Source organism: Sorex araneus, chromosome 11 (genome assembly GCF_027595985.1).
Source record: "Sorex araneus isolate mSorAra2 chromosome 11, mSorAra2.pri, whole genome shotgun sequence".
In the NCBI taxonomy this organism is placed as follows: Eukaryota; Metazoa; Chordata; class Mammalia; order Eulipotyphla; family Soricidae; genus Sorex; species Sorex araneus.
In genome coordinates this window covers 47,828,733-47,842,574 of record NC_073312.1, presented here as the reverse complement: position 1 = coordinate 47,842,574, position 13,842 = coordinate 47,828,733, and the positions used below count along the sequence as shown (strand labels likewise).

At 54.8% G+C, this 13,842-nt stretch overlaps 2 protein-coding genes across 2 annotated transcripts; both read left to right on the top strand.

Moving 5' to 3' along the window:
• Positions 1–10,973, top strand: LOC101548571 (tubulin alpha-3 chain). Its single transcript, XM_004607460.3, has 5 exons — positions 1–82; positions 4,907–5,129; positions 5,700–5,848; positions 5,995–6,675; positions 10,644–10,973. The coding sequence occupies exons 1-5, from the start codon at positions 80–82 to the stop codon at positions 10,938–10,940; spliced, it is 1,353 nt and encodes a 450-aa protein (XP_004607517.2). The 5' UTR covers positions 1–79; the 3' UTR covers positions 10,941–10,973.
• Positions 10,974–11,861: 888 nt separating this feature from the next.
• On the top strand, positions 11,862–13,725 carry THAP7 (THAP domain containing 7). Its single transcript, XM_055118966.1, has 5 exons — positions 11,862–12,132; positions 12,270–12,349; positions 12,465–12,620; positions 12,795–12,935; positions 13,026–13,725. Exons 2-5 carry the CDS (start codon positions 12,270–12,272, stop codon positions 13,582–13,584), a joined length of 936 nt encoding a protein of 311 aa, XP_054974941.1. The 5' UTR covers positions 11,862–12,132; the 3' UTR covers positions 13,585–13,725.
• Positions 13,726–13,842: the final 117 nt, after the last annotated feature.

Sequence of the window (13,842 nt, the reverse complement as noted above, 5' to 3'; positions counted from 1 at the left end):
CGCGCGGCGCTGGCGAAGGCGGAGGCGGTTGAGGTCGAGTAGCGAGGCGCGGTACCGGGCAGCAGCTGCGGAGCTCACCATGGTAAGACCCCGGGCCGGGCAGAGCAGCGCTGCTGCAGAGCAAGTGTGCATTGCCCAGACCCGGGACCTCTGCACTCTGCCTGCGGCCAGGCAGGAGGAGCGAAGATGCTCGCCACGTGAGACTACCCAAAAGCTGTGCGTGCTAGAGGGGGGCTGGGGCGTGCAGGAGCGTCCGGAACTGGTACCCTGGGATGCCCCCTCTTCCCCTGTGGGCCCCCGTGGGCAGGGACGTCTGCAGCATGGGCGAGCCCAGCATGTAGAGTGCTCGGAAACATGGGTGGAGCCCCGGAAATCGGCCCCGACCAAGTCCCAGGGCAGCAGCCTTGCCTGCATGCCTCAGGGAGTGGTGGGCTCTGGAAGCCGGGGGTGGGGGGGAAGGGGGATAGGGTGTAGGGGGGGACTGCATCTCCTCCCGTGTGTCTGGGTTTCCTGTGCTACTCAAAGTGACAGAGACCCCAAAAAGCCCATCTTTTTGCACATCTATTTGCACATCTGCGCTTAACGCGAATCAATGCAGAAAGTTTAAAGGGGGACAGACTGGTTCAGGGTTGAACGAATGTGCACTGTAGAGCCTGGAGACCCTGGGTTCAATTCCCGGCGCCCACCCTTAGAACAGGGCATGTTATCGCCCTGAGACTCAGTCGCCCCACGAGTTGCTGCTGCTCTCCAGTAAACATTGCAGTTCTAGGTTGTGGGAGCATACCCCCATCTCCACATTGCATGCTCCCCGCCAGCACTGTCCTGGGAGTCGCCCCCAAATCATAATACATATAGGGGCTGGAGCGATAGCACAGCGGGTAGGGCATTTGCCTTGCACTCAGCGGGCCCGGGTTCGATTTCCAGCATCCCATATGGTCCCCAGAGCATTGCCAGGGGTTATTCCTGAGTGCAGAGCCAGGAGTAACCCCTGTGCATTGACAGGTGTGACCCAAAAAGCAAAAGCAAAAAAAAAAAACAATACATATAAATATGTACGATATATTCATAGCAGGTAGATACTTAGTTCAGGGCCAGGGTGACAGTACAGTAAGTAGGTGTTTGACTTGCATGCAGCCAACCCAGGTTTGATCCCCAGAACCCTGAGCCACCGGGGTGTGGCTCAAAAGCCAAAAACAAGTAAAAAAAATTTTAGAAAACATAAAACTTAAGTTAAAAACTTTAAACGTATATATATATATATATATATATATAGAGAGAGAGAGAGAGAGAGAGAGAGAGAGCGCGCGCTGTCCTCAAAGTATCTAGTTTAGCTGGTAACTGGAAACAGAAATGCCATTTTTTTCTTTTTTCTTTTTTGACCACTCCCCTTCCTGCCATACTCCCAGGGCTACTTTTGTCTTTTGTCAGTGCCTTGGGACGATTACAGCAGGACCTCAGGGCAAACCCAGGACTCCTGCATTCTGCAGGTAAAGCTTCAGCCAGTTGGGGACCAGAACAATAGTACAGCAGGTCGGACACTTGCGTAGCTGGAGGCTAACCCAGGTTTGATCTCCATCATCCTATATGGTTCCCTGATCCCCACCATGAGTAATTTCTGGTGCAGAGTCAGGAGTAATTTCTGAGCCTCATGAGGTCTGGCTCAAACAAAACCCAGAAAGATGGTTTTGGTGGCAGGAAGTTGAAATTTTTGTGCGACCTTCCCAAAAGTTGATAAGTCTGGAGCTTGAGGAGAATAAGAGAGGTTTGAGACTATTTTTATAGGGAAAGACAGCTGAGCAAATAAATGTTTTTAACTATTAGGTGAAAATGGCAATAAAGAATTGATAGTGACTTTCTGCTGGTGGCCAGTATAGATGAATAGGGTCTAAGCAGGGTTGCCGCAGGGATTAGGAAAAAAGAAGGAAGAAGAGTTTTGAGCCAAAGGTCCCTGTCTGTCCTACACATTCCATATTTTTTGAGTTTTTGTGTTTTGGACCACACCCAGGCAATGCTCAGGGGTTACTCCAGGAGGGAGGTGGTCCAGAAGACACAAGGACAGATGCTCTACTCATTGTACTAAGCTCTGGTTCCTTTTGTATTTCTTTAAGCCAAAAATCACTAGAACAAGGGCTGCATTCTATAGACTGTTACGTGTCTCCTAGACTAAATGGACTAAACTTTTACATATCAAAGGGTCTCTACACTGGGACAAATAGAACACACCTCTCCAAGATGAGCTTGTCTTAATGGATGCTTTCTTCTGACAGAGGAGCAGAGACAGAGCAGAAAGAGCAGTCAGCTGTCCTTGTTTCTCAGTAGCTTTCCACCTTGGCGCCTGTTTTTTGGATTTCTGAGTCTTGCTACCTTCCCATTCTGCCTTATTTCCTCAATTTATCTTAATCCCTTGCTCCCAGTAGCATTCTGTTGAAAGCTAGGAATGATTTTCCTGGAGAACAGTGCCTGCCATAGAAGCATTCTGCCAGCGGGGGTGGGGTGTGGATCTGGGTTGGTAGAAAAACTGAGGGACACTGGTGCTGAGAAATTCACACTGGTGGAGGGATGGATGTTGGAACAATGTATGAATTAAACCAGATCATGAACAACTTTGTAATGGGCTTTGTAATCTCACAGTCACTGTCATTGTTGTCCCATTGTTCATTGATTTGCTCTAGCGGGCACCAGTAACGTCTCCATTGTGAGACTTGTTACTGTTTTTGGCATATTGAATATGCCACTTGGAGCTTGCCAGGCTCTACCGTGTGGGCGGGATACTCCTCGGTAGCTTGCCGGGCTCTCAGAGAGGGATGGAGGAATCAAACCCAGGTCAGTCGCATGCAAGGTAAACACCCTACCTGCTGTGCTATTGCTCCACAGTAATTCAATTAAAAATTTTTTTAAGTTAAGCAGCAGGAGGAAGTGGTTTTGCAACCCATTCAGCCCCCTGGTTCCCATTTTGTAAATGAAGGACTTGGGGTACTTTATCAGATCAGAGAGGTTACTCTGATATTAATGGGGTCATGTGACTTAAAGACCAAATGAGGCATCTTGTGAAATTCAGGGTGTCTGGATATATGTGAGGTAAATGAGTGATTTGGATTTAAAAATGGTGTGACTGGGTTTCTCAGCTCCTTGGGCCGAGCAGTTGCTTCCTTGTCAGCAGAGTTCTTTCATTTATTGATTTTTCATCTTGTGTTTTTTGGATCACACCTGGCAGTGCTCAGGAGTTATTTCAGGTGCTCCCTGAAAAAGTGACCCCTGGGGACTGGAGATATGGTACAACAAGTAGGGCACTCACCTTGCATATCACCAACCTGGGTTTGATCCCCAGCATCCTGTATGGTCCCCCAAGCACTGCCAGAAGTAATTCCTGAGTGTGGAGCCAGGAGTAACCCGAGGCTCAAACACAAAACAAAGACAGAGGGGCTGGAGCGATAGCACAGCGGGTAGGGCGTTTGCCTTGCACACGGCCAACCCGGGTTCAAATCCCAGCATCCCATATGGTCCCCTGAGCACCACCAGGAGTAATTCCTGAGTGCAGAGCCAGGAGTAACCCCTGTGCATCGCCAGGTGTGACCCAAAAAGCAAAAAAAAAAAAAAAAAACAACAAAGACAGAAGTGACCCCCCAATGGTGCTTGAGGAACCATGTGTAGTGCTGGGAGCTGAACTAGGGGTGGCAGGGTGTGAGGCTGGCTGCCCCTGTACTCTTCTCTCTCTGGCCCAAGAAGTTCTTTGTGGAGTGAGTGCTCCTGGGCCAGAGCAATAGTACAGCAGGTGGAGCATTTGCCTTGCACATGGCTGACCTGGGTTCATTCCTCCAGCATCCATTATGATTCCCCGGAGCACCACCAGGAGTAACACCTGAAAAAAAATTTTTTTTTTTAAAAAGGAGTAACCCCTGAGCATTTCTGGACGTGATCCCTAAAAAACAAACGGAAAACATTGAGTGTTCCCTCTAGGGGAGATGGGAAGGGATTGCCGTGCTGATCCCTTGGTGGTTCTGGCTTGTGCGTGTATCATAGAAACTGGGATTTGGAATCATAAATTCAAAAAACCAAGTTTTTGGAATTATGCCTTTAGAATTTAAATTGGGTGGTACACCTCAGATTTCACTGTGAAGAGCGTGTGACTAAAATGGAGCCAGTGGCAGGTGACTGTGTGATCGGGCTCCTGGTAAGAGAGGGGGTGTCCTCTGGGAGACTCTGAAAGGTGCTACTCCTAAACGTAAGGGTGATGCAAGAATAACTAAATGACAGAGCAGGAAGTCAGCGTTTCTCATGTCTGGGCACCGTGACGTCTTAGGCTAGAGGGGAGGGTGAGGGGAGCGTGGCTGCTTGGGCAGAGAGGGTAGCAGTGCGGGGTATGCTACCACTGCATGCTGTCGCCCCGATAAACTGGCAGCCACAGCAGTTGGAGAATGCCAGCCTGACCCCTGCCTCCCTGGAGCCTGCGCTGCCAGCCTGAGCAAGTAACCCGGCAGCCAGAGTGCAGGGAGCACGGCTGGGTGGGGAGAAGTAGCACCCCTACTGCCTGAGCCTCGGCCACCTGGCCCCGGTATACTCTGCTTGCCCAGATTTCCTTAGCTGTTTCCTGATACTCCGACAACGACATAATGCTGGTGTCTGCTGCCGAGGTTTACTGTGGCGGGCCGGAATGAGGAATTTACTGTCTGTGTTGTGTGGCTTCTGCGAGGAGACGGGTGGGGGTGGCAACAGACACTTAGGACCCAGGTCTGACTGGGCACTCGGGCAGTTGAGAGCAGGTCAGTGCACAGGCAGGAGCGGGCTGCAGGCTCAAGTGGGGTGAGCTTGGGGACAGCCCTGACACAAACAAACGTGACATTGTCTTTCATACGGCGGGGTGTGTGCAAGGCAACCAGGGGTCTCACGACTGTGTTCCTGTCCCCAGCGCGAGTGCATCTCTATCCACGTGGGCCAGGCGGGGGTCCAGATCGGCAATGCATGCTGGGAGCTGTACTGCCTGGAGCATGGGATTCAGCCTGACGGGCAGATGCCAAGCGACAAAACCATCGGCGGTGGGGACGACTCGTTCAACACGTTCTTCAGCGAGACAGGGGCTGGCAAGCATGTGCCCAGGGCAGTGTTTGTAGACCTGGAGCCCACTGTGGTTGGTAGGCACTTGGGTGACCTTGTGGGAGGGTGGGACGCTGCGGCCAGGGACGTGAGCAAATCCCAGGCTGGCAGGAGCGTGGGCCTGACGCTCCCACCTCAGGGAACCTGAGTGGGAAAAGCTGCCTCGGGACCCTGCCGTGGGGCACCCCTCAGTGTCGGGTGCCGGAACCACTGCTGCACGAGGAGCCTGACCTGCCTTCGGACAGGGCGAGGCAGGAGAGCACAGTGGTTGGCATCCTCCAGATGAGAAGGGGGTGGGGGCATGGACAGCTGCCAGAGTGGCCTCCAGTAGCCCCCCGAGTGAGAGGCCATCCCCCTGCAGCCTGACCTGGTCTCACAGCGTGGCCCTGGGGCCCGGTGCCTGTGCGGGTGGAGGTCTGGGACCCGCTGAGCTGGCACCAGCACCAAGAGCCCACGGGCCCTGCCTGGAGGCAAGGAGCACCCCTGTGTCCGGCAAGTCACCCAGACACGTTTCCCGGGAGATGGGACTCGCGAGGAAGAGCGTGTCTGGTGGAGGGGGTTCCCGGTTGGCCCGGAGTGTCCGGCACACGCGTGCTCCCTCTCTGCAGATGAAGTGCGCACAGGGACCTACAGGCAGCTCTTCCACCCGGAGCAGCTCATCACCGGGAAGGAGGACGCGGCCAACAACTACGCCAGGGGCCACTACACCATCGGCAAGGAGATCGTGGACCTGGTCCTGGACCGGATCCGCAAACTGGTGAAGGGGGCCGCGCGCTGGTCCTGGGCGCGGAGGGCACAGGGCGAGACTCGGGCCAGAGTGGCCAGTCTGGGGGTGACTGGGTCGGGCTCGGGGGTCCGGGGCCCACCCTGCTGGGCGCTGCCTCACTGCTGTGCTCCCCGCAGGCTGACCTGTGCACGGGCCTCCAGGGCTTCCTCATCTTCCACAGCTTCGGCGGTGGCACCGGCTCCGGCTTCGCCTCCCTGCTCATGGAGCGGCTGTCGGTGGACTACGGCAAGAAGTCCAAGCTGGAGTTTGCCATCTACCCGGCCCCCCAGGTGTCCACGGCCGTGGTGGAGCCCTACAACTCCATCCTGACCACACACACCACCCTGGAGCACTCGGACTGCGCCTTCATGGTGGACAACGAGGCCATCTACGACATCTGCCGGCGCAACCTGGACATCGAGCGGCCCACCTACACCAACCTCAACCGCCTCATCGGGCAGATCGTGTCCTCCATCACGGCCTCGCTGCGCTTCGACGGGGCCCTCAACGTGGACCTGACCGAGTTCCAGACCAACCTGGTGCCCTACCCGCGCATCCACTTCCCCCTGGCCACCTACGCGCCGGTCATCTCGGCCGAGAAGGCCTACCACGAGCAGCTGTCGGTGGCCGAGATCACCAACGCCTGCTTCGAGCCGGCCAACCAGATGGTCAAGTGCGACCCTCGCCACGGCAAGTACATGGCCTGCTGCATGCTGTACCGGGGGGACGTGGTGCCCAAAGACGTCAACGCCGCCATCGCCACCATCAAGACCAAGCGCACCATCCAGTTCGTGGACTGGTGCCCCACGGGCTTTAAGGTGGGTCTGGCAGCTGCCCCTGTGCAGAGACTGTCCTTAATCTGTGCCAACTAGGCTGCAGGAGGATAAACTGAGTAATTAATTCCCAAATCCTGTATATGTTTGTTTCTATATTTTTATTGTTTGTGTTGAGCCCTGTTGGTACTGGACTTCAGAGTTCGGGGCCCACCCTCCAGGGTGCTGCATCGCCTCTCTGCTATCCCTCAGGCTGATTTGTCCACGGAAGTTGGTGCCTGGCACATACCCCAGGTCCTCATAGATGTAAAGTTGTGCTTTTACCACTAGAGCCACACATCTGCCCCCAAACTGCCCAAATACCATATTTATCTTCTAGCTTAGGCACACTGCAATGTCTGTGAGCTGGTTTTTCTAATACATAGGACTTTGTAGCCTGAGACACCTTTCACACCAAGGCCTGCGGGGCAGCAGTGCTAGAGAGCTGACAGTCTGATACAGTGATGTGTCCCTGTGTTCCTCTGCTGCTCACCAAGCAGCAGTCAGCCTATGGAACTGTTTTTCAAGTTAGAAACGGTGGTGTTTAGGGGCCAGCGAGATAATGGAATGGTGGTAGATACTAGCTTGCCTTACATGTGGCTGTCCTGGGCTCGATCCCCAGCAACCATATATGCCCCCTCAAATGTAGAGCAAGGAGTAAGTCCTGAGCACTGTGTATGGTCCCCAAAAGAGAAAAGTGGTTTTTAGATTTTCCAGGGTCTTCATCACCTGCTGTCCCTAAATTTTCCAGAATGTTTCTTGTAAAGAGAACTTTAAATTTATTCTGTGTTCAGTGGGCAGGGCGGGGGGGGGGGCACATGATGGTTCACTGCTGTTACCTCAAACCAGGTTGGGAACACTGGCTCGGACACAAATTCGATCAGTAATTAGGTGCCTCCTTCAGCCACGCTAGTGTTGTAATGTGCTCGTCCAGAGGGACGCAGAATAGGCTTGAAGGCCAAATAGAACACCAGGCACGTTTTGATGACCAGCTCAGCCCCTTGCCATGCCTGGGTTTATTCATACTCTGCCTTCTTTGTTCAAGTCCTTGTTCACAGTTTTATGTGTGACACAGATAATGCTTCTGCGTTTGTGCTGGGGTGATTTTTTTTTTTTGGATGGGGGCAGAGATGAGCTTTTGCATCACATCTGGCAGTGCTCGGGGTTTATTTCTGAACTCTGCACTCAGGGATCATGCCTGGTTGTGCTCAGGGGGACCCATATGAGGTGCTAGGGAATCAAACCGTATGTAAGGTAGACCTCTACTCACTAGACTATCACTTTGGCCTGGTCCCTGCATTTGTAAAGTCTAGTGAGTACCTAAGGTGTTTGGGGACTTGTAAGTTCCAAGATCACACAGTATTGAAAATGAGCAGAAGCAGAATGTGTTGTTCTTTTCCTGTTTGAAATGGCCAAGCTTCTGTCTTGTCTAAACAAAAGTTGTTGAGCCTGTCCTCCCGACCTTAAGACATCTGGGCATCTCTTGAAGGTATATAATTGACAGAGTTGGCAGGAGTTCAGGTTTGGGTCATAGCTGGCGGTGCTCCTGGTTCTACTTAGGAGTCACTCCTGGCCAGACCAGGGGGTGCCAGGGATCAAACCATTCTCAGTTGCATGCAAGGCATGAACCTTAATATCCGTTTGTTACCTCCTTTGCCCCCCTTCCAATTGACAGATGTGTGTGGGTGGGGGGAGGCTGCAGCCATCTATGCTCAGGGCTTACTCCAGGCTCTGGCTCCAGGGGTCACTCCTGGTGGTGCTCAGCGGCATGATATGCTGTACTGGGTACCAAATCGGGGCTGACTACATGCAGGACAATAGCCTTAAGCTCTGGACTGCCTTTCCAGCCCTCAGTTGACAGATTTAAAGTGAATCACAGAAAAGGGTAAGATTAAACAGCTTTTGGTGGATCTGAAAATACTCTGTAAATCTTACACAGGAGCCTTACAAACCTTAGAGGCTGTTCTTTGAAGTTGAAATCTTTTATTCTCTGTCTAGATACCTAGCTCTTGATGTAAACTGAGGAAACATTCTTTCAGTGTGGAGAGCTTTGAGAGGAAAGGACGTCCAGAGCAGCCTCCTGGAGACGTGTGGCCGCACCATGCCTGTGCCCGGGTTTTCCGTGAGGCAGTAGGAGGCCAGTCTGTGGGGAGTAAAGGCAGCCCGAGCTCTCCTGCGCCCTGGTCCCCAGGGCATTGAGCCCTCACTAAAGGCCTTTTTGTCAGACCGAGTGTGTGACACTCGATTTTCTTTAACATCCGTCTGCTCAAGCGATCACACTGCTCAGTGCAGAAGCCAAAGAAGCTAAAGTCCTCCTCCCCTTCTGAAAAAAAGGACAGATTCAGATCTCACTCCACAAGCATGGCGTATCGTGCCTCGTACTGCATGGGTGATGCGGACAGCAGCGGGGCAAGGCTGCATGTTTCTTTGATGAAGTTGGCACACTACTCTGCTCACAGGAGCCGTAGGGACATCCAGCATTTCCACTTAGAGGAGCCAGCAGGCCTGGCTTTAGACATGGGCGAGCAGCTCTGGGTCAGAACCCCTGTGCCTTCTTCCTGCCCCTCCTAACTGCCCTGGAGACGGGTTTGTATCTGGCTATGCCTGGCTGCTGCAACCAGGAGAGATCACTGGCACACTCCCAGGTGTTTACCCTTCGCTAGCCTATTCCCCTAGCTGCACAGGGCTCTATCGTTAATAATTAATGGGTCAAGCCTTCTTTATATCAACTAGACACTATATCTTGGACATATCTCAATGCTACGATAGGTTTCCCATTCTTCTTCATGATTGTGTATGGTGTTTCACGCTGAGTATATTATACTTTAGCTAGTTCTCCATGATGGGGACGATTGTCTCCAGTTTTGCCATCACAAGTAGAACCTTACAAATGCATATAAAGGGGCCAGAGAGATAGAAGAGCAAGCAAGGCACTTGCCTTGCACTCGTCCAACCGGGTTCAATCCTCAGCACCCCGTTTAGTCCCCCAAGCCTTCCAGGAGTGGAACCAGGAGTAACCACTGGGTACGCTCCTCTGAAAAAAACCAAACCAATGCATATAGACTTTGGTAGGGTCTGGGGACATAGGTCTCAAATGGGTCTGGAGTTCAATCCCCAGCACTGCTGGGTGGGGCCCTGGTGTCCCCTGAGGGCTGAGGTCAGTTGAGTGCTTTTATTCTATTATGTGGGTGAATGTAGTAGTGCAAGTTGGGGTTGGAATGATTGCAACCGGTAAGGTGCTTGCATGTGAACATCAAAGTTTGAGCCTTGAAATTGCATGCAGTCCCTAGAGAGCCAAAAGGAATCCCTGAGCACTGCTGGGTGTAGCTCAGAAGCAAAAAGTGAAAGCCTATAATCAGGGAATATTAAATAAAAGATAGTACGGCTTTTAGGGAATTTTCCTTGCATGTGGCTAAGCTGGGTTTGATCCCTGGCATCATATATACCCCTCCCAGCACTGCCAGGAGTAATTACTGAGTGCAGAGCCAAGAGTAATCCCTGAGCGTGTGACCCCAAAATACAAAACAAGATTTAAATAAGGATCAGGGAGGTATCTCAGGGGTCAGGGGTGAATGCCTTACATACTCAAGACCAAAGTTTGATCTCTGACAACTGTTTGAGGCATCTATAGTCCCTGATCACTGCTTGGGAGACCCCCATAGCCCCCACCCCCCAGAAAAAAAGACCAATTTCTATATAAGTTCACAGCTACAGGTTTTAGTTTGGGTTTATTTTCTGGGCCACACCTGGGGGTGCTCAGGGTTTATTCTTGGCTCTCTTCTCAGGGATCACTTCAAGCAGGGCTCTGTGGACCATATGGAAGGCCAGAGATCAAGCCCAGGTCTGCTGCACGCAATGCAGGCGACTTGCCTGCTATACTAGTTCTTTGACCCCTGCAGCTAGATTTTAGAATTAAGCTACCCACTTCTGAGACCACAATATCAACTTCATTCTATCTTCCTCTTGCCTGGCAGGTGGGCATCAACTACCAACCCCCCACCGTTGTTCCTGGGGGGGACCTGGCCAAGGTGCAGCGGGCCGTGTGCATGCTGAGCAACACCACCGCCATCGCTGAGGCCTGGGCCCGCCTGGACCACAAGTTCGACCTCATGTATGCCAAGCGCGCCTTTGTGCACTGGTACGTAGGCGAAGGCATGGAGGAAGGGGAGTTCTCGGAGGCCCGGGAAGATTTGGCAGCTCTGGAGAAGGATTACGAAGAGGTGGGCGTGGATTCCGTGGAAGCAGAGGCCGAAGAAGGGGAGGAGTACTGAATGGGAGCATGGGGCTGGCAGGCCCTCCCTTTGCACCCACATCCCCACCCTCTGCTATAACAAGATATGTTTCCCTATTAAAGTTTCTGTATTGCGGCATCTGGCATCTGTTGCTTGTACTTCACTGTGACAAAACTGCCTGTCTAGATCTTTCTTTTCAGGACCAGAGATAGTACAGGAGGCTAGTCCCTTGTCTTCCTGCTGTAACAGTCATGACCTTGGTTTGAATCCCCAACACCCTGAGCACCACCAGGGGTCACTCTTGAGCCCAGAGCCAGGAATAGCCCCTGAGTACAAGGCATGACTCCCAAATAGACAATCTTCTTTTATTGGGGTGGGGGATAGTCTAGGCCACACCCAGCAGTGATCAGAGGCTGCTCCTGGCTCTGTGCTCAGAGATCACTCTTGTAGGTCTCAGGGACATATGGTGATGGGGATCAAACCAGGGTCTGCCATGTGCAAGGCAAGCATCTTACTCAGTAGACAGTGCCCACTGTGCTATTGCTTTGTCTAATCTTCAGCATTCGTAAGTCCTTTTAAGGCCTTACTTGATATTCTTTGCTCAAGATAAGGTATGCAGTGCTGGTGCTTGAACTGGGGTTGGTCAAATGCAAGAAGACAAGCACCTTATTGTACCTCTACAATTTCTCTAGATCAGAGAATAGTAATCTTTCAACTGGGTGCTGGAAAGACTGTTCAACCTGTGTTGTGGGAGGGGCGAGGGAGGCAAACATCCGCAGCACCCCAGTTCCTGAGGCTCCCTTTTAAGTGCAGGTCTTAGTTGTTCCCAGCCATTTTCCCTCCCGGCGCGCTACGACCTAGCCTGCCCGACCCATTAACTCCGTGCGCACTGCCCACCCTTCGCGGCAGTGCGGCTCTAGGGACCATTCGTCCCGCCCTTTCCCGCGGGGGCGTGTCCTTGCCCGCTGCCCGCCGGGTTCGGGCGCCACGCGGCATCGGCGCAGCCGAGCGCAGCCACTCCTTCGGTGCTCGGGGACTGATGGCCAGGGGCTAGCCACTGAAGAACAAAGGGGAAGGCCCCAGGTGGGGCCTTGGCAGGCGGCCCGCTGCCGCCGCTTCCGGGGCCCGTCCCTATCGCAGCGGGTGCCACGCGCTTCCTCGTCTCTATGGTATCAACTTCCGCCGCCGGCCGCTCCTCGCGAGATTTCGGCGGCGCAGCAATGGCGAGATCGTGAGTGCCGCAGACGGGAGTTCGGAGCCGGGGCTGGGACGGGGTGCGGGCGAGGGCAGGCCCGGGGGAGAGCCGGGCGAGTGGAGGCGGCGCGGGCCCGGACGGCCGCCCGCCACCCAGCTCCCGCCTCTCCCCAGATGCCGCGTCACTGCTCCGCCGCCGGCTGCTGCACTCGGGACACGCGCGAGACGCGCAACCGCGGCATCTCCTTCCATAGGTCAGCGCGCGTGCGTGGTGGCGCGCGGGGCGCTGCGCGCGGGCGGCGCGGCGGGGCCCGGGGTGCGGGCGGAGGGGGCGGGCGGCCGGGCGCTCACGCGTCACTAGCTCCGCAGACTGCCCAAGAAGGACAACCCCCGGCGAGGCCTGTGGCTGGCCAACTGCCAGCGGCTGGACCCCAGCGGCCAGGGCCTGTGGGACCCCGCGTCCGAGTACATCTACTTCTGCTCCAAGCACTTCGAGGACACCTGCTTCGAGCTGGTGGGCATTAGGTGAGGACTGCCGCCCGCCTGGGCCTCGGTGTCCCTCTGGGGAGCCTGTTCGCACCCTTTAGCCACAGGGTGGGATGGGGGGGCGGCCTGGCCTGGAGGTGGCTCCTCCTTTCCCCACCCAGTACACACCTAGGGGCTTTCGCTCCCCCTCTCATCCCGCTGCTTCCCTCCCAGCGGGTATCATAGGCTGAAAGAGGGCGCCGTCCCCACCATATTTGAGTCTTTCTCCAAGCTGCGCCGGACCAGTAAGACCAAGGGGCATAGCTACCCGCCTGGGGCCGCAGACATCAGCCGGCTCCGGCGCTGCAGAAAGCGGTAGGTCCAGGCTCCCTCTTACCCTGCTGAAGGGCGCGGGACTGGGAGGCCTGGGAGCCCGGGATTCAGCCCCTTGGTGTCTTCCCCCAGCTGCGCTGAGGGCCGAGGGCCCAGCACTCCGTTCCCGTCACCTCCCCCCGCGGATGTTGCCTGCTTTCCTGTGGAAGAGGCCTCAGCACCTGCCACTCTACCTGCCTCCCCCGTGGGGAGGCTGGAGCCCGGCCTCAGTAGCCCCTTCTCAGACCTCCTGGGGCCCCTGGGTGCCCAGGCAGACGAAGCGGGCTGCAGCGCCCAGCCATCACCGTCGCCAGAGAGGGAGTCGTCCCCCCTGGAGCCGCGGCCAGTCTCCCCTTCTGCCTACATGCTGCGTCTCCCTCCACCCGCGGGTGCCTATATCCAGAACGAACACAGCTACCAGGTGGGCAGTGCCCTGCTCTGGAAGCGGCGGGCTGAGGCCGCACTTGATGCCCTGGACAAAGCTCAGCGCCAGCTGCAGGCCTGCAAGCGGCGAGAACAGAGGCTGCGGCTGCGGCTGACCAAGCTACAGCAGGAGCGGGCACGGGAGAAGCGGGCACAGGCAGATGCCCGACAGACTCTCAAGGAGCATGTGCAGGACTTTGCCATGCAGCTGAGCAGCAGCATGGCCTGAGGGAGAAGCCACTGGACCAGGCCTAACAGACTGCCCTGCCAGTCCTCTGGCCACCCTCTGAATCTACCTGCCGAGGTACCCAACCAGTTCTTCGTCTACCAGAACCATGAGATGCCATAATAAAGTGGATTCTAGAAGGAGGACCTGCTATCTGACTCAGCTGGAGGTTGGGGGCTCCTCTCTGGGTACCAGGTTCCTTTCCCAGGCTGGACTGTGGCCCTGAGGGGGGTCACACAGTATCAGCCCAACTCTTGACTG